At 42.6% G+C, this 26,705-nt stretch overlaps 2 protein-coding genes across 6 annotated transcripts; one reads left to right on the top strand and one right to left on the bottom strand.

Annotated features, from left to right (window-relative positions):
• Positions 1-527: 527 nt before the first annotated feature.
• On the bottom strand, positions 528-21,787 carry LOC147241861 (WD repeat-containing protein 37-like). Of its 3 annotated transcripts, XM_086191168.1 has the most exons (15): positions 21,603-21,787; positions 20,297-20,570; positions 17,811-17,907; positions 17,558-17,653; positions 14,834-14,898; positions 14,518-14,601; positions 11,359-11,497; positions 11,094-11,165; positions 10,882-10,926; positions 10,666-10,742; positions 10,161-10,395; positions 9,529-9,670; positions 4,799-4,933; positions 4,502-4,616; positions 528-4,419 (listed from the first exon to the last, which is right to left on the bottom strand). In XM_086191168.1, exons 2-15 carry the CDS (start codon positions 20,447-20,449, stop codon positions 4,288-4,290), a joined length of 1,587 nt encoding a protein of 528 aa, XP_086047294.1. In that variant the 5' UTR covers positions 20,450-20,570; positions 21,603-21,787; the 3' UTR covers positions 528-4,287. The 3 variants fall into 3 exon arrangements, with proteins under 3 accessions (XP_086047294.1, XP_086047292.1, XP_086047293.1); XM_086191166.1 differs by lacking the exon at positions 14,518-14,601 and having other exon boundaries at positions 531-4,419; positions 21,603-21,784; XM_086191167.1 differs by lacking the exons at positions 14,518-14,601; positions 21,603-21,787 and adding an exon at positions 21,183-21,417 and having other exon boundaries at positions 531-4,419.
• On the top strand, positions 21,492-25,987 carry idi1 (isopentenyl-diphosphate delta isomerase 1). 3 transcript variants are annotated; one of them, XM_086191169.1, is made up of 7 exons: positions 21,492-21,630; positions 22,763-22,923; positions 23,416-23,588; positions 23,662-23,754; positions 23,866-23,996; positions 24,373-24,477; positions 25,203-25,987. In XM_086191169.1, exons 2-7 carry the CDS (start codon positions 22,766-22,768, stop codon positions 25,413-25,415), a joined length of 873 nt encoding a protein of 290 aa, XP_086047295.1. In that variant the 5' UTR covers positions 21,492-21,630; positions 22,763-22,765; the 3' UTR covers positions 25,416-25,987. The 3 variants fall into 3 exon arrangements, with proteins under 3 accessions (XP_086047295.1, XP_086047296.1, XP_086047297.1); XM_086191170.1 differs by having other exon boundaries at positions 21,498-21,630; positions 22,688-22,923; XM_086191171.1 differs by lacking the exon at positions 22,763-22,923 and having other exon boundaries at positions 21,504-21,630.
• Positions 25,988-26,705: the final 718 nt, after the last annotated feature.

Here is a 26,705-nt window from a genome sequence, read left to right as displayed (position 1 = left end):
TTTAAACAGGTTATTTTTAATCTTTTACAAGAGTGAATTTTTCAATTGCTAATTTGACCTGTACCTAAATTTAATGTAGTAAATAATACAATAGTACTTTTACTTGAGTAGAATATTTTAGTACTTTTTCTACCTCTACTAATATCAGACAGACGGGACGGTCCACAGAGTCTCTTTCACTTCTGATAGCTGAAGTGAAGAGTAGCACTGTTGTGCAGTGGTCAGAACTGTCCCCTCACAGCAAGAAGGTTCCAGGTTCCAGTCCCGGCTCCAGCACAGGATCTTTCTGTGTGAGTCTCCATGTTCTCCCTGTTCCTGTGTGGGTTCTCTCTGGTACTCCAGCTTCCTCCCACAGTCCAAAGACATCAAGAGGGGACGAGGCTGATTGATACTCTAAATTGACCGTAGGTGTGACTGTGAGTGTGAATGGTTGTCTGTCTCTATGTGTTGGTCCTGTGATGGACTGGCGACCTGTCCAGGGTGAACCCCGCCTCTCGTCCGTAGCCGCTGGGATAGGCTCCACCCCCCCCACCCCCCAGTAGAAAATGGATGGCCTTTACATTGCAAACTATTTATTTTACCCAACAGCCACTCATCCTCCAGGTCTTTAATGTGTCTCTTGATGGACAGAAGCATTGCAGAGAGGATCAATTATACCATCTTTTGTTGAGTCAACTTCAGAGGAGTGTGTTGCCAAATGTGCAAGTTAACAGCTGCCATGTAAAGCTCTAATTAAAGAAGAACTTGCAGAACTTCCATATACTATGTGTACTATGTGTATGTGTACCTTCAGCCACATGTAAAATTCCTGTTCCTGTTTGCACCCTGCACAGGTGTTCATGCGGTGTATTCTTCCCACTCATTAACACCAGACATCATTATTCATTTTCACATCTCCACCATGTGTTTTTAGAACGATACATCTCACAACTGTGGATAAAAAGACGGGGCGTTTGTGTCAGAAACGATGGAGGGGAAAAAAAAAGACTTGGGAAAAACACATGAAATAGGAAAGTGCCAGAGATAACGTGCTCGTTCTCATAACGTACCCTTACAAAAAGAAGCTTATTCTGCTGCGCTATCAGTGCACATCTTTTGTAACATAAAATAGATAATTTTATATATTTACCCAAGATAAAGTCAACAAAGCCTGGCTTACACTGAAGAGCACACAGAAAGTATATTGAATTTACTTGTACTTAATTTGTACTGCCTATATTGCAGTATGTGAGGTATAAACAAATCCAAAATGAGGAAATAATGTTGTCGACTCAAACGTTATCGCTCTTACACTAAAAGCTAAATCTAAAGTATAATCTCATAAAAATCAAAAGTGGATGAAGACGACATAACAAGTAAAGTTTTTTTATATTAAAAACTACTCATTTTACAGTAAATAGTTCCACTCATAGTATAACTCAAATGGTAAAATCCTAAAATGGGTAAGAATTATATTGGTATATTGCTACACATCTTGCAGCGCACCTTCCAGTTCACTTGTAGTACAGTGTAGTTCACGTGTAGTACAGTGTAGTTCACTTGTAGTACAGTGTAGTTCACTGTGTATATTCCAGTACAAATTAAAAAAATAAATCAAAAAAACTTTAGGTAACCAGTTACGTTCTCAACTTTCACTGCTTTTACACTTAAAGGGTCGACTGAGGGTTTGCTCAATTAGGCTCAAAATGAAAGCAGTATATTTACGTATTCTACTGCAGTATTGACATTAGTAGACTTGGGAAAATGTACTTTACTTTGCTTCGTAGGATGAACTTTATGTAAGGGTGTGCAAAGAAGGTCACATAATGAATTTGGAGGTGAATATTAAGCAACTAGAATGAAGCCAAGACTGCCCATTTTCTTGGCACGCCATAATTTAATGCATCAATCTCAAATCACATTTCCTCGAGTTAGAATTCATTTGTTGGGCGAAACTTGGACTCGCCTTTTTTTTTTTTTTAACCTGTAGATTAAAATGACGCTGATAGCTGTGGGTGTGAGATTGAGTCCCCTGAGTGAAGCAGGAATAAAAATCCTATCTGCACTGTGCAGCAGAACACAATTAGTTATTTAACGGGCATCTGGAATGGCGCATCGCTGCTCACGAGGATAAGGCTAATGCACCGCTTTCAATGTGTTGGTAAGGCTTTTTAATACGTTTATTACACTTTTGGGTTCATGCTACTTCAAATCCATCTATGACTGTACAGTTGGCACAAGCAGCGCTCACGGCGCGGCTGAGTTATTCATACCTATGTACGCTGATGGCAGACACAGACGCACAGAAACTCAGGGTATGGGGTTTTCTTACAGCACAGAAATGACGTTTAACACGTAAAGAGCGACAACGACGGCATGATTTCATATTTTGAATATTGCACAACTGTAGAGTTTCCTGGAATCGGCTTGAGCCAAGATTCGGTGTGGGTTTCAAGTCTCGTTCGCTCATTAGCGGGAGAGAAATGGGCTTCATCCGGAGCACCAGACACACACACACACACACACACACACACACACACACACACACACACACACACGGGGTCAGTGTTATTGCTTCTGTATTTGGATGAAGAGAGGTTCTCACACACAGAAAACAACATTTACAACAAAGGTGCCGTTCAAGTTTTAAGTGTAAACACTGTTACAGAAACTCAGAAATGACCAACAAGTTCACTTACGCATGAAACGTCACAGCATCACAGCAACACGGGGCTTTGAGTTAGCGATTACCTGGACAGGATGGGTCTGTGTTTCACCGACGCCATGGAAAAGTGGGCCAGCTTACGGCTTAAGCAGTAACTCTTAGAGCAACCACAGATATGAAGTATTTTTAAATAAATACTCCATCTAAAAAGTGCATTTTGCCTTTCGTGTATTCAAAAATCGGTGTCTTGAGCTAACAAAGATGTTCTCTCACTACTGCCTCACTTCTCTGCCTTCCCAGGATGCAGTAAGAGCCAGCGACATACATTTAGCTCGAAGCTGATGGCGACTGATGGCTCACAACAGCACAACTGTCCACAAACAGCCATCTGCTCCAAAGCTTCTTTATCCTGCTGTGCGCTCAGTAAATCACGGAGCCTGAGAGCTTGAGGACGGTTTTGAGGTTGCTTGTAGCAGACGAGTATGAGAAGCCGTTTAGCTCCAAGCTAAACATTCTGGAGTCGCAAAGAAGAGGCGCAGCAGGGAAGAGATATCTTTGTGAAATCGAGGCACCTCTTAGTGAGCGCTAGAAATCCAAAATACACTTCCTGGGTAAAGTATTGCTTTAATTATGATTATGTAAGCATATGTCCATTTCAAACCCCTCGAAAAAAGATTGGGGAACAGCAGTCATTTTCCTATTATTGCTTCTCTGTTGACACTCGTCCAGACCGAAAGGCAGAATCGAGCATCGTGCTTATAACGACGAATCCTACTGTAAACACGGAACGAGGCGGGGTTACAGTATCTTTAGTTGCTGGCTGTGAGGTGAAGGCATCAAAAGGTACTGTAATAGATGATCTGTGAATATCTTCAGACAAAACAGCATTTCCTGCTTGAAACATTTTAAGACAACTGAGCGGTCGCGGTGAGACAATGAACCTAAAAACCTAAAGGCTTCGTTCCAATGTAAGGAATATTGGGAGTTACGCTAAAAGGATAAAAACTGAACCGCACTTCCTTCGTCAACCCTTCAACGTTGGGTATCGAGACAAGACACTAAAATCCACGAACTGGCGACAACCTGCAACGCAGGTCACTTATCAGGCAACGACATAGTATATAATATATACACTTGTTTTCTTCATATCATATTCTATAAGGCTTCTCTTACAACTTTACAAGAAAAAACAAAACAAAACAGATTGTATCTACATGCAAGAGTGACCATTCAGCAGTAACTAAATAAGGGTGGCATGAACAGCAGCCTATGACCTGGGAGTCAAATATCTAGATATTTTATATCACAGGGAAGTCTAGGGATGACTGGATCAGCCTGACCAGCTTAGAGTTCACAATCCATGCTAAATACGTCAAGTGATCTAAGCTGTGGCCTCCTACACGCTCTCAGTCACACCAGAAGATGCTATGCAGATTCAACTGATCCGGAGAACAAACCGTCAGTCAACATAAACAGCTGCGGGAACTGGAAAGTACAGTTCAAATGTTTCACAGGGTAAACACACAAGCATATACGAGGCCACAGATTACAGTGTCTATGTGTACCATACAGTATATACATGGAGGGATTTGTGTGTGTGTGTGTGTGTGTGTGTGTGTGTGTGTGCTTGTGTCTCAGAGGCATCACTTCTCCTGCAGCAAGGCAGGGATGTTGATGTTCCAGCCGATGGCCTGTCGGTCGAAGCCACAGGTGAACAGGTTGCACGGCTGGTTCTCTTCGTTCCAAGCTGTACAACACACCATGCGCCTGTGGCCCTGCATACACACACACTTATTTTTATGATGCTGACGGACTGATGCAACACGCACGTACACACCTTGAGGGCTCTCTCCTTACCATTCTGTTGCTGCGTGGCAGTCTGGCCAGCCGCACTCCACTCATGTCAAACAGTCGGACTTGTCGATTGTCATGTGGCAGAGCAATGATCCTCTGATTGGCAGAGACACTGATCCTGAAAGATCAAATCAAGGGCCCTTGGAAACTTTGCCACACCACATCAACTAGTAGTTTAGCATCAGTCGACCAGATTCTGTGACGCATCGCTAACTAACTGACTCTCCACATTTTCTTAAAAAAAACAAACAAAAAAACACCAACAATCTCAACCAGTGATGTCCCTCTCCCTTCACCTACCTGTTCACAGCTGAGTCAGTGCGAATGGTTGCTATTGGCGACCTCATATTCTTCAAATCCCACACCTTCACCGTGCGGTCGTCACTTCCAGAAACCACATTGTCCCCCACCGTGAACACTGCCGATGTCACCGTGCTATGAACAGAAGGACATAGGGACGAAGACACAGTTACTACACATTTAGGCTCCAACAGGTAAAACACCTGCTTATGTGTTCAGAAAGGAAGCTCGTGTCATCGTGACGCATTTGGGAGATGAGACAGCCTGCGCTTTGACTTCTGCAACAGTTTTATTACTCATACACCAAGAACTTGAGACGGACCCACACAAGCGCCGGTGATAAATGTTAACAGCTCCGACTCAACTACCACCTCGAGTGGCGTAAGACGCACAACTGTGATTCTCTTTTAAACCAGTTTAATGCTTGCACCTCGCAGCGAAACGCGGAGAGAGGAGAAGTAGGCCGGATCACAAGCAGGCCATCCCCGTGTCACTTAGCTAGAGTCAATTTGATGGGTGAAATTTTGACTTGAAAGTGTTCATACACCATCAAAAGTGTTTGAAGCTGTCAAGATGTGCTAAGAGACCTTTCCAAGGTTTGTATTTCCACTCATTGATCTGCATTTTTGCTTTCTATTGTCACCTCTTTGCATATTAAGGCTGGAATGATAAGGATCCTAGGGGACTAAGTATTGACTCTATGTAAATAGGATGCCTTTTCAGCAGTAGTACTGTAGATTATCAAGAAGTTCAAACCCACCAACATAAGTGATAATACACAGCTTTTATTTTTGGTCTAATCCTTCTTTTTTTTTTTCCTCCCTCATTTTAACATCGGCAGTTCTCCTACCATGCTGTCCTGGTTCTTGCTGCTCTGCTGATGACCTACCAAGCCAACCAACGGCCAACTAGCAGGAGCTAGGAATTTTTATTTCGTTCCAATTCTTAACCAGGCAGTGAACTGATAATACCACAGGTACAGTTATTGTTCAGCACAATTCTCATCACATTTTTAACGATCGCTCAGAGGTGCAAAAGAAGTGGAACTTTCCGTCATAAGAAGCCAACCCTTTCAGTATTTCTTGTGATATTTTACACATAATAATGAGTCGCTTCACCCTGACTACCATCAGATAGCTGACAGAATAAAAATATACACGCTACCAAACACACAAGATCTTTAGCCACATCCTGTTATCAGTTATGTCAGGCACGTTCTCTATTCCGTGTCCCCTCCTACATCCGCGCGGCTGCAACGCACGGCTCCACATGACAGCCTTGAGGTCACGCCTAGCCATTCCTTTAATAGACCTTTAATATTTCTCATTTATTACTGTATGTCATGCACTTCTTCTTCCTCCCTTTTTAATGTTCATTCGTAGAGAGAGACAAAAAAAAAAAAAGAAGGCTACTCTGGGATTCTTGTTTAAGATTAGTGCTTCATAGTGTGCCTTCAAACCAACACACATACTTTGTATTGCCTATGGCTCCACTTCTAATTTTTCCAGCTAAAATTGGCTTTCCCCATAATTAAAATTGACATTGCATTAAGGGGTAATTAGGGGACTAAACTTTGTCCTATTAAGGAGGCAGGGGCTCGTGGAAACTGCTCTATCTGTACAGGCAGGCACCCTATGACTTTGCAGCCTACAACCCACCTGGGAATACATGAGGTGGGGAGGGAGATGTAGAGAAAGAGGGGTTGGACGTGTGCTTAGAGGGAGTTGTGTGTGTGTGTGTGTGTGTGTGTGTGTGTGTGGGTGTAATCAGACAAGGTAATTTATTAAAAGGTTGATTAAGGTTAAAGGGGTTTTAGAATGTGTGCGAGGAAGGAGGGGGGCCTACTTAATGGCATCTCAGCAGTGTTTCTGACAGCTAAAGTCAAGAGTCCTTTTGATAGGAGGCAAGGGAGAAGGAAGAGAGGTAGAAGACAGACGGAGGGGAAATCAAGGGACCTTAGCAGGCAGAGACATGAAAGTGGCCTGGATGTGTCCAGAACTATAGAGCCCTAAGGTCTCCTACAATGCTGGCACATCTCTAAACCTGTGAGGTAACATTAGGACATAGATCTGATTTTGCTTTGTTTTGTTTTTTTTTTTAACTATGAATGCAAGTTTTACACCGTAACATTAATCTCACAACATTGTGCATTTAATTTTTTTCAGATCTGTCGGGTAATACAATTATCCTGAGTTCATCCACACGTTATGATTCTCTCTTTTTTCTTTTTTTTTTTTATTGTGTTTTGTGAGGAAACATATCAGATGTGGGGTGGATGAAGTACAGCGGCCAGTCCAGAGGAAATGATGGAACTGATTCAATTGCTACGACTCCTCTGAATTGAGTCGGTTGTGTTTTTAAGTCCTTTAGTTTTATACTATGTTATCATTGCAGGCTGCTATCTGAGAAGAGGACACGGAAACCAGTGAACACAAACAGTTACTCCAATACAATACTGTGGTCTCAGGTTCTGGGGCCGGAGCGCACACAGAAATGAAAGCTACCCTGCAACTGCCTGCAAATTCCTGCTCCTGAGAGAAAGCATGTCGTCAGAGAGCAAGAAGCACTGATAAAACAAAAGAATGCCAGCTGAATGCTGAATGACTCATTACTGTAATCATCACTCTTCTTTGATTGTCTTAATGCCACATTTCCTGTCTGTTATTCCTGCAGCAAACAACAACAACAAAAAATCTTTCTCACTCATTTATGAGCACCGAGGGTTTGATCCTTAATTATGATTCATGTATAAAATTAGTGAATCCATCTTTACATAATCGCTGGAAGTCACAATGGATGTCTGTAAAAGCAACATACTTAGAAGGTCGAATGGAAATGAAAAAAATCCAGCCTAAGAAGACCAAGGGGATTTAGCCCTAGATGTTCTTCCTATCAATGTCAAGTCACGTGTACGCACCGGACCACAAATACACACACACACACACACTCACACACACACAAGCATTTCTATCAACAACAATGTAATGTCTTGAAAGCGGTTGATGGCAGGAGAGACAAATGTAACACGGCATTCAGTTTGTCGAGCAAGTCCACTGACTCTTCTTGTTTGCTGTCGGCTGTTTTGTTAGCTCACGCGCAGTTGTCATTACTCTGCAATTATGGCGGGTGGTGGGATGGAGGGTGTATGGTGCACTTTTAGCTGCCGCGGTTCGCTGTCAGGGAGCATTAGCTGTAATTGCCAGTGAAGACTGAGGAAACGGGAGGCTGACTGCCCTCAAGCTCTTCTGCCAACTAAACCATTCTTCACACTATCCTCTCCTCTGCTGTTTCCAGGGGAGGAAAAGAGAGATAATACCACATCATTATATCATGTCAGAAATTGTGGATAATTAGCAAGAGAGACAGAAGCAAGATGGCAACTTGTTAATGTTTGCAGCAAACAACAAACTGCTCCCACTTTTAAAAAATAGGTGATGCTGAATAAATCGATGTATTGATGGAACCTTTTATGATTTACTAAATCATACACATTATAACCGTATAACAACTCATGCAACAAAACATTGGAAAATACATGGGTGCTGAATGAATATCAAAAGATCCAGCAGAGTTACCATCTTTGAAAAAGGTTTAATGATTCAACTCGAAGTGCATAAATGAGTCAGTCAAAGGCCAGCTAATTATTTGAAGCCACTTTAATCATCTTTGAAAGGTTAGAGTATGTTTCGGGGATAAGCTGGCCAGTATTCGCCAGATGAAAGAATATCATTGTTTTGGTTTTGGAAAGTTGGTTATGTAGTTCTGCAGACAAGTTATTGAGAATATAATCTGTAGATTAATTTCCAACGAGCAGATGGAACACCACCAAGCCGTTCATGGAAAATGTGCCAAATTACACCCGTTTATCACCTCCCTCAAAGATTAAGTGACAAGTGGGAGCCACACTCTTGTTTGTTTTCAGTACTTCTACATAGTTTGTATCTCTTTGAAGGCAATACGGTTCAAAGTTGGCTATAAAGAGCATTTAGCACTGCCGAGATGTTTGGTTGCATGAGAGACAGTTACATTTCTATCGTTTACAAAAAGAAAGGAAGGAAGGAGGGCTGTCATTTACTGTCAAACACTGAAGCTTATCTGTTATGTTAGAGCAATTGTTGATATGAGAGAATTTGAGTGTGATTTTCAAGGTTTATGGTTACACACACACACACGCATGCTGTCAGGCTATACATTTGTTGACATGAACATAAACACACTCACTCTTCATGCACCTTTAAAAATATTGCTGCCACTAAGAGCCAAAGACAAGCCTGACAGTCATCGCTCCGAAATGAGTGGCTGCACTTGAGTGCTTACAGCGAGCAGAGTGCCAAATTACACAGAGTGGGGGATTAACATGGAAACGGACAGATAAATGAACAGGAGAGCGAGGGAGGAAGAGAGGTAGAGGGAGAAAGAGAAGCAGAGTGTCTAAGTCATGAAAAGTGCTCCGTAATACTTCAGAGACGACTGGAGGACTTGGCTTTGAGCAGTAAGGTCTATGAATTAATGTGCTACTGTAAAAGTACCAGAGGGATTCACAGACCAGAGAGGCTACGACACCACCCAGAGGGCCAATTTAAGACTGCAGAAACGAGCCATCACTCAAACTGATCAACAAATACATATCAATTAGTGTGTGTGTGTGTGTGTGTGTGTGTGTGTGAGAGAGAGAGAGAGAGAGAGAGAGACAGACAGACAGACAGACCGAGGGAGAAAGAGAGACTGACTCAGTGTGTCCCTGGAAGACGTTCACAGAGTGGATGGACGGATCTCTGAAGTCCCAGAGTCTGAAGGTGGTGTCTCTGGACGAGGTGACTACCAGTCGCTGGGTGGGGTGGGTACAGCAGTGGGTCAACTCCTGGTCATGGCCTGTACGCAGGAGAATAAGGTCCATCAAATTCACCTGATCAATCCTTAATCAGCATGCAATATGTAGCATAAGTGGTTCCTGTAGCAAAACATGGCTGCAGAAGTAAGATGAAAGTGGAAACACACATTTTCTCATCTCCTAAACACACATCAGTCACAGCTTCTCACAAAAATAAACGGCAGAGAGTGGCAATTAAAATGTCTGAACTCCTGTAGAACAGTTGGCTTGGACAACATTCGTATCATTCAAACTTCAGTTTCTGGTTTCTAAAAACATCCTTTGGTAATGCTGTGTATGAAGCTCAGTATATCATTTTCCTGGGCCCATGATCCACCCCCATGCTACAGCTGACAAACGTTAACACAAACACAACCCAAGGTAGTCTTTAAAAAAAAAAAAAAAGACTAAATACAAAAATACTAAAAACGTGAATGATCCAAAATGGGAACCTTGAAATTCATACTCTCTTACTTCTGCATGTTTGCATACCAGTCAGTGTGTGCACCAGTTCAGACGTCTCCACCTCGTACAGGTTAGCAGCACGGTCCCAGGAAGCAGTCACCACTTGACGACCACCCACCAACCAATCAGCTGCGATGACGACACTCTGGTGGCTCTTCAGCGTTGCTGTGGCAACCCTGACAGTGGGGACCTCACAGGGGCCCTCGCCATCCACCTCACCTTCTTCTCTGTCTGATGAGTCCTGGTCATCATCACATAGAGCCTACGAGCGCACAGAGAGTTCAGTATATAACCTGCATTAGGAATGATAGCTGATTAGGACAGAAACTGAGTGTCAAACATTAAGGTCGGACGCGATTAAAAAGCCAACGAGTCAAGGATCACCTGTTCGGAAAATATTCTCATGAAAAAGAGTGCAAAGCAATTGAGAAATTACCTGTAATGTAACCCCTGCGACTGTGAATTTCCCTTCCAGCATTTCCCAGTAAAAACCTTGAAAACAGATCTTGCAGTAAAAGAAAACAATACTCACACTGACATCTGGTGGTGGCTGTGGGGTAGGAAGCTGGACCATGTAGCGCCAGATGTGAGCCGTCTGGTCCCCAGAGGCTGCAGAGACACAAGGACACATTAAAAAAACAAAAACAAAAAACAACCACATGCAGATCAACGTACAATTAACTGCAGGACGTGGCAGAGGCAAATGTAGCCGCTTCAACAATCCAAACAAATGTATTTAAATCGGTACCTGTGAGGGCCATCTGCTCTGTGGGGTGGAACTTAATGGAGTTTACTGTGAAAAGAGAACATTTTAGTTGAATGCCGCCAACAGCAAGAAATCTCCACGTTCCTATCACCTCACAAGTTGAGCCAGCGGTGAGTTCTTTTAAATGTACAACTGACACGTCTTCATTGTTTGAGACAAATTGATGATTTTTCCAGGAAGGAAGCCTTTATTACCTGATCCTACATGGCCAGCATACCTCAGCAGACATTTTCCAGTCTCTATACTCCACAGCAGAGCAGAGTGGTCTGAGGAGAGCAGACGAGGACAATACGTAACTGGAGGATGACTAATCTAAGTAGTGCGCTCTTACTTATGCTCTATTCTGAACGACTGCACACGTGAAAATAAAAAGGACAGTGAAGAATGCAGTACTTGTAATCTCGACTTCCTCTTACTGTAACAGTGCGAGGAATGAATAAAATGTCAGTGATTTGATACCTGCAGATGCAGTTCCCAGGACCACTGGTTGAGTTCGGGTAACACTGAGGTCCCAGATCCCATCACGGTGGCTCAAATACTCCTTCAGTAGCTGGCACAACGCCCTGGACCCTGTGGTGGCTTTAAAGCTGGACACAATCTGAACAGGGAGGGAGGCGAGGCAGGCATCACAGAGGGAAAGGAAATTGAGAAAAGCAGTCCTCCTGATGCTGAACTGAACCAGAGCCAAATCTAACGCAGTGCTTCTTAAAGGAGACTGAAATGGTGACAGCTACAACCAAAGTGATGACAGGAGCACATGTGCAAACTTTCAGAACCAATGCTGAATATTTCAACGAGGTGGGCTGATATACACACAAGCATTTATGTGACTTAAAACAAAACGCAGACATTCATAGCTGCCTACTTGGGTTTGTTCATTACAACTGGAATAAAAATAAAAGCTTGCTACACAACCATGACATAGGCTAAAAGACATCGTAGAAGCCTTTTGATTACGTTGCTTACTTTTCTGCTCCAGTTTGATTACTGTGTACTGCACTGCAATTTCAGACTGGGATTAAATAAACAAATGGTATCTTGAGTCTGCTTGCCAAGTTATCAAGGCAAGTGCACACAAATTAGTAATAATTTTGAAGTGCATATTTCTCGACACAAACGTACAAACTAGAACTAGTATCAAAATACAAAAACAAACATACCCTACAAAAAATAGCTTACAAAAATCAAGCCATTGCTGCAAAATTGTGTAGTACTGTTCAAATTGCAATTAATTCTGTTTTTCATGGTTATATAATTCCAACTCTAGTTATAACCCCCCCCCTCCCCCGAACGGATAAGCAGCATAGAAAATGGATGGACAGATGGATGGATGGATGTTTATAAAAGTATAACTTGTCTGACAGTTTGTTTCATTAAAAATTTGTTTATCATTAAAAGTACATACCAAAGGCACATGGATGGAAAATCGACAGTAAGTAGATCACCAAACGTGTTCATTATTTACAGCCTCTTATTTTAAGTTGAATATTTTTATTCTTAATATTTCTGTGAATCGTTATTTTAGACTACTTGTGTTATTGTATCTCTTATCTTATTAAAATGCCCTGTATAACTTTTTCTGTTGCAGCATTATGTTTACTTTCAAGCAAGTTAGAAATGGTAAGAAGAATCTGAATAAGGTTTTGGTCAATCACGTTTATTTATTAACTTTGGGATCATCCTAACAAACAACTGTGACACAAGAATTTATTTTATCCTAATTATATTGGTTTCATAATCACACAAAGAAAATCGTTATTAAAATAACATTTTATTACTTCCTTCCATTAATTTATATATATTATGTATAAATGTATATATACACATACACTATATGTAATATATTACATATATACATACACTATTATATATGTATATGTAAATATATACATAAAACACACACATATATGAATAGCAGATGAATCTGTTTCATCACATATTTTAGGTGCTCCTCTAGTAACTCTGATGAAGTTGCTTATCCCTGTTCCATCATCTTGACAACTAGCAGCCACAGATGACCAATCAATACTCACATGTACATAAATGCATATATACTAGCTTCATGGAACCCGTTAGCTACTTTGTTGGGGTTAGTTCAGTTTAGATGCTGCAGAGGGGTCACCCACATGAACAAACGAAAGAGAGAGGAATAATTGTATTGGTCATAGTGCCCTCTCGGGTTGTACTGTACATGCTGCTGCAAGCTGACGGCTGACCACAGCAATAAGCCTCCATCATTGGCAATCATTAGATGCAGCTGCGAAGCATCTGGTTCACTTGTGTCACACTGTGTTAATGTATTGTCTTAGTCTGTCAGGTGTCTTCAGCGTCACATAGCAATAACATACAACCTTATTTCTCTCCTGTCATTATAGCACTATGAGCAGTGGGCAATGAGAAAATTGGCCCATTCAAGCCAAGGTCAACCCAGGCACTGAGGCTACAGTTAGTGCAGATCATTGCATTAGTTTCCAGTCTCTTCATCCTGGCAAAATTAGCTTTTGTTCATGTTTCTTAGTCTGCTACAAAGCCCCCTAAAGTTCACGGTGGGTGTGGTGGATCAGGCCCTCAGATACATAAATAAACTTCCACACAACGTGAAAGAAACAAACTGTCTCATTACAGCAGGCATCATTCATCATTTTCTGCAAAATCCGGATAAAAAAAAATCCCACTGGATTTTGGATGAGGTAACCCACGGCAATGGTAAATTTCAGATTGGCCTCCAAAAAAAAAAAAAGTCATCCCTGTGGTGCTCTATACGTGTAAGTTGTGGCTATAGTTGTACCTGTAGCTTTTATGCTATGAATACAAAATCACTAGTGGCTCTTTTAACTGCTACTACGAAAGAGTTGGAACGCGTCAAACAGTCAGGCACTTGGGATTTGAATTTCTGCTGCTTCTATCAGATGTGACCGACACGCAGCAGGGGATGGTGAGCACAGTCCTGCCACCCCACCATACACACACAGCCCCCTGAAAGCTACACACAATAAAAAGGAATGTTTACAAAATGTTTTGCAAGGGAACATAAAAGTGGTTCAGAGGATGTCTCCCACCGATGCCATTCAGGGGTTCCATAGCCAGACAACATGTTAGATGTATATCATCATAGCAGTTACTTCTGTCCATGGGTTAATCCGTGAAGTCTTTCCTTGACCCATTGTTCCTCTTGTCTGATTTCCAAGTGCGGGGAGAATCATGATGGCCCAATCATCAAGCTTAACCCTTTAGCTGCTCAAAGTTATAATGAATCATTTCCACATCGGTCAGTTTTCAGCCAGTCTGGATAAACTTTACCATTTTGATAACTAATTCCACATCAGTTATCCATTTCAATAGGACCGGAGCTACGTGGTCCAGAGGTTCTACCCTACCTCTAGAAAATGGAATGAATAATTGAACTTGGATATTTTCAAAAATATGTTTCCCTTTAGGACACTGTAAAAAATACATTCCCTCACTAAGAAATGCAGCCACTCATCAAAATAATCTTTGACAGTCCAGAGCAGAGAAGAGATCAGGAGTCAAGGTCACACTTCAGCTAAAAAGAAGTTCGGCCCACAGCTCTCCCACAATGCTTAGTGACAAACAGAGGAAGTGCATTCAGGAAGTTACCCATGAATCTCCACCCCACAATTCCCATGTGGCCACACCGAAGTTGCAAGGTCCACCTATTTTGCCGTGTAGAGCGTACAGTCGCTATTACAACAAGAGATTCAAAAGGAAGAAGTCAAGGGAGGGGCAACTTTGTCCAAATGTTCAACTCTATAACTGCAGCATTACTTCACCAAAATACAGGCCTCCCTCCACTCCTTCAGCAACAAAGCAGCTTTTGATAGTCTGTTATCATTACCCCAGACATGAATCTCTGCAGCTCAAATATTTACACAGACGACACATCTTCTGAGCCAACATAACTGGAGTCGGGTACCTTGCTGGTAGAGGCTTTGTAGGTTGTCTTCAGCTTCTGTGACAGTTGACTGGTGCTGTGGCTGGCTGTGGGATAGAGAAACAGCCAACAATGAGTGCAATTCACATGGCTGAGCGACAAACTCAGTGGTTGGTTTCACGACAGCGGGAATGGCCCGGTAACGCGTCAAGACTTGAAATTGCACGCACCTCAACAGCACAACGCTTTGTTGTGTGTTCCTGGTAATTAGTTGTCAGTGCTATTCTCTCGCTGCCGTGTGGTCAGCAGGAAGGCACTTGTGATCCATGTTACAGTACATCTGCTTTGAGACCAATGTCACTACTACAGCACACAACACTTCTTTCAAAACATCTGCCAATGCTCCTCACACTAGACGGAGAAAATAACATGATAATAAAGAGACAGAAGTTCAAGCTTTATACCACTTTCATGTACACACACTAATGACGAAGCTGCTGCCAGCAGCTGGTTAGCTCAGCAGCAACTGAGCTGCAGCCAGTCTGTCGAAAGGTGCACATCTATATCAATCATTTCCATCACTTTTCGCCGCACCCTTGTGGAAACTTTTTCGACCGAACATCCTCTAAAACAACAGTTTGCATATAAAAATAAACAGATAAATCCATGTCAAGATTTATCTGTGTTCATCTTGCTAAAATGAATGACAAGCTACAAGTTTGATACATCATAAACATGGGCAAAGTAAATCCATAGGAACCGGAAGATTTTTTTAAGTCAATCCGAACCGACCACAAGTATTCAAAATTAGATTGAATTTAACCACAAACATTTGATAACTTCCTAAAAATAAACCAATCAATGCTACTTCCGAATTCAATGACTTTTCCAAGTTATTAATGACCCTATGGACCCTGAGGGTGATCAAGTGTGCCCAATTTTTTGTGTTTTTAGTGACAAAAGGATGTTCGATCACTCTAGGTTCTACACAACAAACCCAAATTTTTGGATCATGTTCCTGTCACATGGAGCTGGGGGATCAGTTTCCCAGCATTCATGCTAAGCTCACTAGAACCTAGCTTCTTATTGACTAACTGGGACAACATGAGGCTGTTTTACTGAGTCTGTGGCATCACGACAAAATGTGGTGGGGACATCTGGAAACATGCACTGCACTGTGACTTAGCACACTGCTAATTTTGTGTGCTTTGGCAAGTACACCGAAGCATTTGTCACAGTGACAGCATCAAAACCATGCACCACCAGTGAGTCTTATTAGGCTATAGTTTTTGTATGCAATATCATGAGTCTTTTGGAGGCTCTGGATACGTGATGAAATAACAGGGACATTTTTAGGCTGTTTTTTTTTTAACATCCATATTATTCATAGGTTCAAATTCTGGACTTTGACGTCATTAATAAGTGCATGCACTGTAATTATAACATGTTCGTAATGCTGATGATTACAGTTAACACTATAAAGCCTTGCAAATAATTATAAATTCTAGCAGAACATCCATCGATGTGCTCCCTCATAATCCTCTACATGGTATTTGGGTTTATGTAGCGCCAACCATGCTGTACATGCTGCTAATATTCATGCCATATATGCTCCATTTAACCCTTCGTGAAAGTTAAGACAAGCGCTTAGACACCTGAAAACGGTATGAGAGGAATAATCTGCACATTTACAATAAAGTATAAAGTGCTAAAGTGAGGATTAAGGTGGGAGTAAAGATAATATTCATACTGATATGTGCATAGAAGAGAAGTAGTCAAGTGTTCAGTGCAATATTACTTTGAGTCACAAGTATAAATGATACTAGAACTAGAAATGGTAGACACGAGAAACCACAATATAAAAATAAAACAGCCTGCAGCGCTTGGTGTGTTCTGTACAGTGAGTGCAGTCCAAAGTCTGGATTAAAAAAAAAAAAAAGCTGCCTTTACAAGTGCAACAGTCTGTGGGTTTCCTGTAATCCCTCCGTCAGCAGTGGAGGTTCAGGGGCCTTTACTCATCATGAGGGGTTTCTGTGATTGAGGGATCAACGCTCAGGGAAGGACTCAAATGTTCTTAACTTCTATTCATGAGAACAGCTTCTTGATATAGATCATTATGAAATGGTTAAAAAGATAACCTGGCTGTGAGCCAATCTGCAACCAGATACGTGATACTCTTGGAACAGTCCACTGATATTAACTCTCACTCAACCTTTTAAACTATTTACAGTTTGTCACAGCCTTGTCTGACATGGGGACACAGAGAATCAGGAAAAGGAAATGGAGTGGGGAACACGGAAGAGCCAAGCTAAGCCTAGCTAATTAGAGACTAGGGCTTCGTCTTATCAGCTGTAAGTGCTAAATGCAAATTTTAAGATGGAGACGGCCAAATTGCCAAACTCAAAAAATGTCCACAAACCAACGGGTGATGTTAAACTGGCAACATCCTGTAATATCTAGTTGGAATCAACTGGTAAATTGAGAGCGTCTCTCACTGATAATTAGTATTTCTAAGGATGGTGTGTGGTTGAGTACTCATGTCCTAATGGGCAGCAACATCATTATGTTGACTGGCATTTTAGCAGGTGTAATCACTGGACTGACATAAAAAGTGTATCCGTCATCAAATCTAATTCTCGGAGGTTTATTCACCCTAATCTCTTCCGCAGAAGCTGAACAACTGATTAGATCACAGTTTCGGAAGAGCTTAAGTAAGAAATACAGAACACCAACAGATCGAGCAACAAATACTGCAGCAAATAATACCTTTGGTTTTCAGGGCTCCCTTGGTGGGGTCTCCACCCTCAACAGCCTGTCCATCTCCGGTCAGACGCTCGTTCAGAGAGTCAATTTCCCGGCGTACTGTAATGTTAGCACAGTGATAGGGTTTTAGTAGACAAACACTGTCTATGACCTGAAAACACTGGGTTAGTCAATCAACACCTGAGGATCAATAAAGTATGTTCACAAGAACTCAGAGGTCTACAAAAGTGTATTGTGAAGAGACGGAGTTACTCACATTCAAGGTTTTCAATGTAGAGGTTTTCAAACTCGCGTTCAATCTGGCCAAAAAGGTCGAGAAGATTGTTTCGTAAGGAGAGGGGCAGCTTTGAGTCCTGGACAAAATGCAAAAAGACAAAACGTACTCATTTAGATTTGCCATCTATTGTTTCTTAAACATCCTCGAGTTTTAAAGACAAATAACGCTGTGCAAGTTTTCTTACACCAACACATAAACATCTAATATATTATCATTGGGGAAAGAGAAGCGTGGATGCCTGACAAAACACAAACCGCCCACAGAAATCTGTTGTCAAACACAATCTGTATGTTTACCTGAATTCATCAGACACCAGCTGTAGGTGTGGAAACACTTATGTCTACATTCTGCTAGCAGAACTACAACCTACAAACTCTAAACATACAACAGCAAGGGTCCAACCAGCTCACCTCTACATTAGACTTACCTCCATCGGGAACTCGGGGAAGTACCCAGTTGGCAGGTAACTACCAGACTAGCAGGAAAAGAGAGGCAAAGCCTGCCATGAAAACGACAGATTCAAAAGGCTGCATCTGACAGCTCGCCTTGAGAGCTGCTGCTCATTTCTCTAACCCCCAGAAAGACGAGGAAACCAAATACTTGGCCGTTGTTCTTTTTTTCTGCCTTGCATTCAAAAGCAACAGTTTAGCACACGTTGACCACCTGACCATTCTGTCAGCGCCACATGTCAGCAAAAGAAAGGTCAATTAGAAAACAACGGGCAGCCATTATGTATTCAAAGCTGCTTATTTGCAGCCCTGAAACCTAAAGCGAACTCTGACGAATAATGACAGCATTGAAATGCAGAAGAAAAGCATTCTGTGTTATATATCAGTTTATAAAGCTGTTGAGCGGGTCTGTGTATGTGGAACTTTTGAGGCGACCTGGGTGCACAAACAGGCACCATGTATTGGCAATACATAAAAAGGCCTGATGAAAAGACTAATCAGACCTGAACAAGCAGGCTCTTATTAAAACTTGATGAGACAACAGGCAAGTGAAAGCTGAGCTCCAGTTTTAGTGGCTGGTATATCAAGGATGTTGTAGAACAGAGAAAGTAGATGCTGAAGAACTCGCACATGCTTTAAAGAACATGGTGACCTTTAGAGAAATACACTAATTGTCCATTCTCCCCAAACCCAGTCAAGATGATAGAATAGACACCCTTCTCTTGTGTTTGCGTGTGTGTGTGTGTGTGTGTGTGTGTGTGCGCGCGCGTGCATGTGATAGGGCACTGAGACCCACAGAGACAGGCTGACTGCTTATTAGCTTAGCGCAATGAATGGAAGTAGGTGGGAAGTGTTTGGATATCTCAGCCTAAAGTCAGAAAATATCCTTTTCAACTGCATATAGGGTCGTCCATAACATTTGCTGTGAAAAAAAAAAATCTAATAAGGAGATGTCGTAATTTTAGAATGAGGGACACAGAGAGAACTACTCTGCTAACTCATCACAGTGATTTGATGCAGCGGCTGAAAAGTCCTCCAGCATTTGTTGAAGACTAGAAGAACGACTGCTGCCACTAATCATGGCAGTCTTGGTCAGAAAGGATGAGACGGAATACTCTTGGAAAAAAATAAGATAAGGTTAAAAAAGTTTCTGAAACCGATCCTTGTGATTGCTTGTCACAGGGGTATGCTAACACTTCCTATCTACTCCCATTTACTTCACTAAGCCAGCTAGCAGTCTGCTGGTCTCTGTGGGGAGCTCTGTAAGAAGTTTATCAATCTTCTTGTCTGGCTCTGAGGACGATGGCAACAAACATCCATTGTCAATGACTTGTATTTTTTTGTCTCTTTATCTGTCACTGTCCATGATGCAATCGAGTTCATAGACACTTTCTTCTTTGTATCTCAGAAATGACTGTAAAGAATCTACACCCAGCAATCAAACAGTGGCAACCAGGATGTCCTTGATCAAACAGGGAATGGCATTCATGATCTCACCAATGAAGCTGCTAAATCAGGAAATGCCTGCTCACCAAAGCCTATGTTCTTCCCTTACTAGAAGAATTAAATCAACTGTAGCTCTTTGGAGGTGGTACCAGTGTATTAGCAACCAACAAAAATTCACAACATGCACCTCATAATATTTTACAGAATGCAAAAATCAGGATGAAACTTCAACTTAATTTAAGCAAGCGTAATCTCAAGAAAATTCTAAATACATTTATGGGTGACTGGGTGAGAAACACTCCAAGTCAAAAACACAAGTATAGACACTGTGGCTGTTGTAACTGAAAGTACAAAATATTAGCAATACTGCTAAACTGGCTGGTACTGTACGTATGACAGACAAACACCACACAACTCAAGCAAAAATAGTTGCAGGGACAGACCTTGTGGTGCATGGTTTTAGGACATGAACATAAAACGCTGTGTCATGTCTTCAATATATATTTACATGCATTTACCCATCTTATCAACTACATGTCAATCAAAAATTTCAGACAGTTGTACCCTTACCTGTCCCTCCAGCATGTCTCCTCTTAGGCTGCCTGGCGGCCTCTCCTCTGTGCTGTTGGTGCGCCGGATTGACAGACTGTGAGCCTTGCGCTTCTGTTTGGGGTGTCTAGCGGCTGAAACTGAGCCACTGCTGCTTCCACCTTCAACAGGCATCCCGCCTGCCTCTTGTGTGGCCCTGCCCCCTACTCACCCCGACCTGTCAAGCAGGTAAACAATGGCCGGGCTTGTTGGTTGGTTGTTGGGCGGGTTACTTTGATCGGTTAGCACCACCTGCCTGCCAGTAAAAGAGAAGTGAAATAAGCTTACAGCCCCTGCATGAATTGTTACAGTGGAAGGCTAGCTTTCTCTACAGAGATATACTGTATATGGCCACAAATATAGCAACATTTAAGACTATGTTTGGAGAAAATAATCAAATATATTTGCCTGACATTGGCTGATCTTTAACAACACAACATGATAAGAACAAAGCTGGACACAAAATCAAATTAAATTCCAGATGAATGTAATCACGGTACTGCATGTTAAAATGTAGGCGAAAAAAACACTGATGAAATCAGGTAAATTGGACATATTTTGAGAGAAACACGCCAATACAAGAAATGACACGGGGGTGTTTTGGGACTGCTGTGTCGGGCAGTAACCATGGCGCTCTACGTGGACAGAGAACTAAATGAGCTAACTTTGCAACCAGAGCAGCAAACAGACCGCAACAAAAATGTCAAGCTGCACGACACACCTGAACCGACTTAGGCTAACAATTAACCTGCTTAAATGAGCTGGAAATTAAATAGTACTAGCACAATATACATGTCATGACTTGTCACAAACACATTCTGGCATACAAGAACCACACACCGCTGTCACTGCTACCTTAACTTCATACCTAGCAAGCGCAGAGAGCTAGCAACGGCACTGGTGAAGCGTAGCGCAGGCTAGCTGCCGCCTGGCGTCTACCGTAACGTTCGAACCAACAATACATAGGAAATTATGTGAGCCTGTAATATGGCAGGTTTCGACATGTTATCTGTGAGTGATTTTTACAGTGAAGGGTAAGAGTACCAAACAACTATCAGAATATCTGATTTTTTTTTTTCTTATGACACATCACGTATCCTAGAGATGAATCAACTTCCTGTTTGCACTTTATAAGCCAATGGGCAGCCTCGCCAAAGATAACGTATCCAATAAAAAGTAGAGGCGTCAGACGCAGGGGCTGACTGTCGGTTGACTACTGTCCTCTGCTGTAAAATGTCGTCGTAAACAAATGCAGAATAGAAGAGTTTAAACAAAGAGGGCTGTCTACCTGAACCAGAGGAAAACGTAAACCTCTTGTGAGTAAGCGCTTCCTTCCGGTTTCTCTACAGGCTGTGTCTGCGGGAGTCAATGCATGTTGTCCGGTTATCAGAAGCGAAGGTGGAGCGGGTCGTGCTGCGCTGTGGTCCGATGGCGTGTTGACGGTCAGGGTTTAAGACAAAACATGACGTGGAATCAGACTGGAAGGGAACGATTCGCCCCAGACAGTTGGCTTCCTGATGTAGTAGCACAGCAGTATACTAACACGTGCCTGTACTTCACTTGAGTGTCTTATTTTGTGTTACTTCGAATCACAGTGAGAGCAGCACGACATTTTATGGCACTAACATTTGATTGAAAGATACTAGTCACTTTTTATGGAGACAGACAAAAAAAGTAATATAAGTTTAATTGCCCGGTAGTCATCAAGTATCATATCAAAATTAATTAACAAGATTATTTCTTCAAAACTCAGATGACAATTAGCATGACTTACTCAATGACCATGAAAACATATGTTCAATAGGATTTTTTTGCCAACATTTGAATTGTTTTATTTTTTTTCATGTTGATCAAAGACTCTCTATAATGTCACAAAATAAGTGGATCTTTGAGAAATTCAATATGCTAACATAATAATGGTTTAATGTTGATTATCTTGTTTTCATAATCACTCAGTACCAATATTGTAATGCAAAACAAAAATCATGGTATTGCTTTGCTCCGTCAGCAAATTCAATAACAACAACAATATATTGTTTTGTTGCGTTTCCAGAGAGACACACGATTTGAAATTACTTGTTTGTTTATGATGTCAAAATTATGGGGAACCCAGCCTGGTTACAAACTAGTCTTTTATAGTTTCCCTCCTGAAACTCTGGCCTCATTTAACAGCAGGGGATTCCAGAGGTTGGTCACGTGGGTGTGTTATCTTAAGGTCTGCAGGCTAAATATTTGATTGAACACCGCCCTGCGGTTCAGATCTGGAGAAAAAAAAGTCCTGGATTCTTGCTTGGGTCATGCTTGGGCTGCTAGGTCATCAGACAGACAACCTAACTAGGCAAGAAGTCCACTTCATCAAGAATCTTCCCTCAGGTGTGCGTAGCCCTTCCCGGGTTTTACCAACACCCTCACCGCCGGTCCTCGTGATTGGGTTTCTGTTTTGGTCAGGCGATGGTGCGGGGTGTGTGGGCGGTGCTCCGGATGGTGTCCTGCGAGGGAGCCTCTGTGCTCAAATCACACGCACCTGGACGCGGCAGCAGGGCTCTTACGCATTGGACTGGAGCTGTGGCCGGACCGGCAGTGAACAGCTGCCGCAGAGCTGTATTCAGGTGAGCCCGGTGGGCCTGCAGGTCTTTGCTGGGTGAAGCTTTGCTTCTTAACTGGGATTAAAGTGCGTCGGTGGTGTCGTTAGCTGAGCTTGTGTGTGTGTGCACGGTGATCGAACAAAAGACGAGCGGTTGGAGAGACGTTTGAAACTGCAGAGCTTTAAACACATCCTGACGCACGTCTCCCTCACGACCTGAAAGTGAATGACACATTTTCCACAACTCGGCATACATCATATAGCTGAGCTGCTCATACGACTGGGATGTTGTGTTAAGATCTCAGCTAAATGGTGTTTAACTCGTTCTTGTTCATCTCTCTCTTCATAAAAAGTGCTGTGTCAGCCAGTCACTACTTACCTTACAGGTATTGCCAACATGAATGATAGTAAAGTTAACATGAAGGAAAAACCAGCTCTGGTGTCAGAAACGGTATCAGCAGATGTGTTTCGGGATTGCACCTAAGAGCTTCCCTGTCCTCCTGCCTGTGCGTTGTAGTGACGTTAGACACCTGCAGTCTGTGGTCAGAATGCCTGAGGTCACCACAGATCACCTGGACGAGAAGCAGGTTCAGCTGCTGGCAGAGATGTGCATCCTGATTGATGAGAATGACAAGAGGATCGGAGCTGACACCAAGAAAAACTGCCACCTCAACTCCAATATCGACAAAGGTACCCGTCTCTCCTGTTCTGCACGTCTATTTTCTACCAAACCTTTTAACTGCGTGGTTTTTTTTTCCACCAGGATTGTTACATCGGGCTTTCAGTGTCTTCATTTTCAACAGTGAAGAGAAGCTGCTCCTACAACAGAGGTCTGACGCCAAAATCACTTTTCCAGGTCAGCAAAATCCTGCAAAGGTTTGGCTCCTCCTTGACAAACTGCTGAGGTCCCATCAATGCTGCTAGCCATATCTTTTAGCAGTGTGTGTGTGTGTGTGTGTGTTTGCAGGGTGTTTCACAAACACATGCTGCAGCCATCCTCTACACACCGACAGTGAGCTAGATGAGAAGGATGCTGTTGGAGTGCGGAAAGCTGCTCAGAGGAGGCTTCAAGCAGAACTGGGTATCCCCATGGAACAGGTAAAGTGTGTGTGTGTGTGGACGTGTATCACTTGTGTTTTGGGAACATACATGAAATCTTTCAACAGCCTCCCCTCTTCTTGATTTGCTTTCCTTATGGAGAAAAACACGCAAGTCTCCATAATGTAAATCGTTAGATTGTAGGCCAGAGACTTGGGTTAGGGCTAGGGCTACAGCTAGAAGTCGTTATGGGTAAGTGGGTACGGTAAGTGAAATGAAATCAAAGTCAATGTAATGACTCCTAAAGGGATGGAAACACAACGTGTGTGCGCGCGCGCGTGTGTGCACATCTAAGTCCTTGTCTACGACTGTAATGGATGACTGTGGGGGACCTGCTCCTGCGTCCGACCTCCTCTGACTTGTTGTGGCTCATCAGGTGCCTCCAGACGATATGACCTACCTAACAAGGATCCACTACAAGGCCCAGTCTGACGGCGTGTGGGGCGAACACGAGATCGACTACATCCTCTTCATGCAGAAGGTAGCGCTGTTCTGTCCGTCAGGATATGTTGTGTAGCTAAACCCAGTCTGTGCTTTGCGAAGTTTTTCGTTTCCACATCCAGCAGCCTGTGTACCTGCCTGGATGCACGTAGTCGAGAAGCGAGTCAGATGCTGCGATGGTAGACTTTCATTCTTGTCAATAAATGTGGTCTGATGGTTCCATAGTTCAGCAGATTTTATTACATTTGAGGAGATAAGGCTCAAGGAATCAGTGACTAAAACCCATTTTTAGTTGACTCGCTTATTTCCAGTGTCAACCTTTAAAGTGTGCCTGTTGCTTCCACCTTTTTATTTCTTTTATCTTTTGTTTCAGCTTTGTCACCTCTTTCAGATATGTCACATCAATGTTTTTCTCAGTATAAAGTCGCCTGTGCTCACAAGACATGTCTGCACTCTGAATTTGACTCAACCGACCGTCATTTCCAGACCTCTTCCTTTATTGGCGGTGGATGGAGTTGAAGTCAGTGGGTGCAGTTATTGCGGGGTTCCTTTTACCAATAGTGAGGTCAAACTTTGATGACAACTCGGATAGGAAGACACTGCTAAAAAAACACAAGGTGTTGGTAGTTGTACTGAATTAGATGGCACTTTAGGAGGTACTGTTGTTTATAAAGAATTATGAATGATTGTTGGGGTTGTGATTGTGTGCAGCAACTACACACACACACTCACATTGATTTTCTTTTTTTTCCTCTTTCTTTGCAGGATGTGGATTTGAGTCCGGACCCCAACGAGATCAAAAGCCACTGTTACGTGAGCAAGGAAGAGCTGCAGGAGATGCTGGAGAAGGCCAAGCGCAAGGAGCTGGAGATCACACCCTGGTTCAGCCTGATCGCACAGACCTTCCTCTTCAAGTGGTGGGACAACCTGCAGAACCTCAAAGAGTTCATGGATCATGACAAGATCCACCGCATGTAACTGGAAGTACCGTCAGGTTTCACCTCCAGCCAGTTCACACCTGCGGCTGCTCCTGTATTAAACCTTAGACAACTGCTGGAGACCCTCACGCCTGACACAAGCTTCTTAAGGGTATCGCTGGCTGCATCGGTCAAGCTAGCAAGTGTAGTATTTCTACGCTAGAAGAGAATGTTGTAGTTTTGGCTGTCAGAGATGACATGTAGGTTTGTAGTACTTTGTTGTCCATCTACACAGTCGACCAGAGGTGACGGTGTTTGACACCAGGTTTTCTGAAAACAAATCGGCTCACGTCAAATAATTCTAATTAGCTGCACACTGGATACACGTGCTGATTGAAAGACACCTCGTGTTTTATGAGGTACAAAAATGCATTGCTATTATTGACAAATCATGAAGAGAAGAGCTTATTTTTCTAAAATACAATAAGATCTACAAGTGCCTGATTACAGGTCGTTGGGTTCAGAGGGAGGGTAGCTCAAGGCACTCAACCCCAGTACTATAACTGACATTGATATCAGTGGAGTAGGCGTGTCTTTGTACTCTTCCATAATAAAGTCTTTGATTGTTGTCACCTGCAGTGCATGGCTTTACCTCTGTACTGCAAATAGTCGCACTAAGAATACCGCAGGAATCCTTTCTTTTGGTATTAAGGAGACAGATGTTGCAAAATGCCTCCAACAGGTAGAAATGGTGTCGTTTTAAAACGAGCAACAAGATCCACGCTAACGAATCTCACAGTTATCAATGAATAAGAGCCACACATCTGTTTGGAACAAACATTGCATCAGTACCTGTATTGCACCCGCAGGCAGCGCCAGGGCCTTCAGTCGCCTGTCCGTGGATCGTGATCTTAGTTTTGACAAAAACCACTTTAATGCCTCGGCACCGGCAACAGCTGTGGGTCAGAGGCTTCGTTTTCAAGTCGTCTGTGCGAACTTCCCTTTCTCGCCAACGTATCTTTTAATTGGTTGAGAAAATTTCTCCAACTTCACCCCACGTCCAATAAGACTTGAGGGTGTCCAAAGAATACTTTGGTGGTCAAGATGCCTAACAAGCACATATCGTGGAGGTCCAGACCTCTGACGGAGTATTTCTGGTTCGTGCTGATGCCTTGGTACTTACGAAGTTATTTCGCCCCTCGGTGACAAAGCGCTTTGCCTTGCCTTTCTCTAGTGCCGTGGTCTTTACAGCTTGTTCAAGGGAGCTTTCCCAGAATATTTAGCTAACTGCTGAACACCACCCATCCACTTTATATCCTTTCTATGACGAAGAAGTGAGCATCTAAACACA

Source organism: Aulostomus chinensis, chromosome 21 (genome assembly GCF_037954235.1).
Source record: "Aulostomus chinensis isolate RoL2024-O1b breed Wild chromosome 21, RoL_Achi_v1.0, whole genome shotgun sequence".
In the NCBI taxonomy this organism is placed as follows: Eukaryota; Metazoa; Chordata; class Actinopteri; order Syngnathiformes; family Aulostomidae; genus Aulostomus; species Aulostomus chinensis.
Note: the sequence above shows the minus strand (reverse complement) of the source record. Positions and strands in the feature narration are given on the sequence as shown.

Bases quoted from the DNA above. Each gene is read 5' to 3' on its own strand.
- LOC147241861 (XM_086191168.1), bottom strand. From the start codon at position 20,449: ATGCCTGTTGAAGGTGGAAGCAGCAGTGGCTCAGTTTCAGCCGCTAGA. The intron at 17,654-17,810 runs GTGAGTAACTCC...CTAACATTACAG, and splicing joins CTACATTGAAAACCTTGAAT to TACGCCGGGAAATTGACTCT. The intron at 4,420-4,501 runs GTAAGGAGAGAG...GTGTGTATGCAG, and splicing joins TGCCACGCAGCAACAGAATG to GGCCACAGGCGCATGGTGTG.
- idi1 (XM_086191169.1), top strand. From the start codon at position 22,766: ATGGTGCGGGGTGTGTGGGCGGTGCTCCGGATGGTGTCCTGCGAGGGA. The intron at 23,589-23,661 runs GTACCCGTCTCT...TTTTTCCACCAG, and splicing joins CAACTCCAATATCGACAAAG to GATTGTTACATCGGGCTTTC. The intron at 23,997-24,372 runs GTAAAGTGTGTG...GTGGCTCATCAG, and splicing joins TGGGTATCCCCATGGAACAG to GTGCCTCCAGACGATATGAC.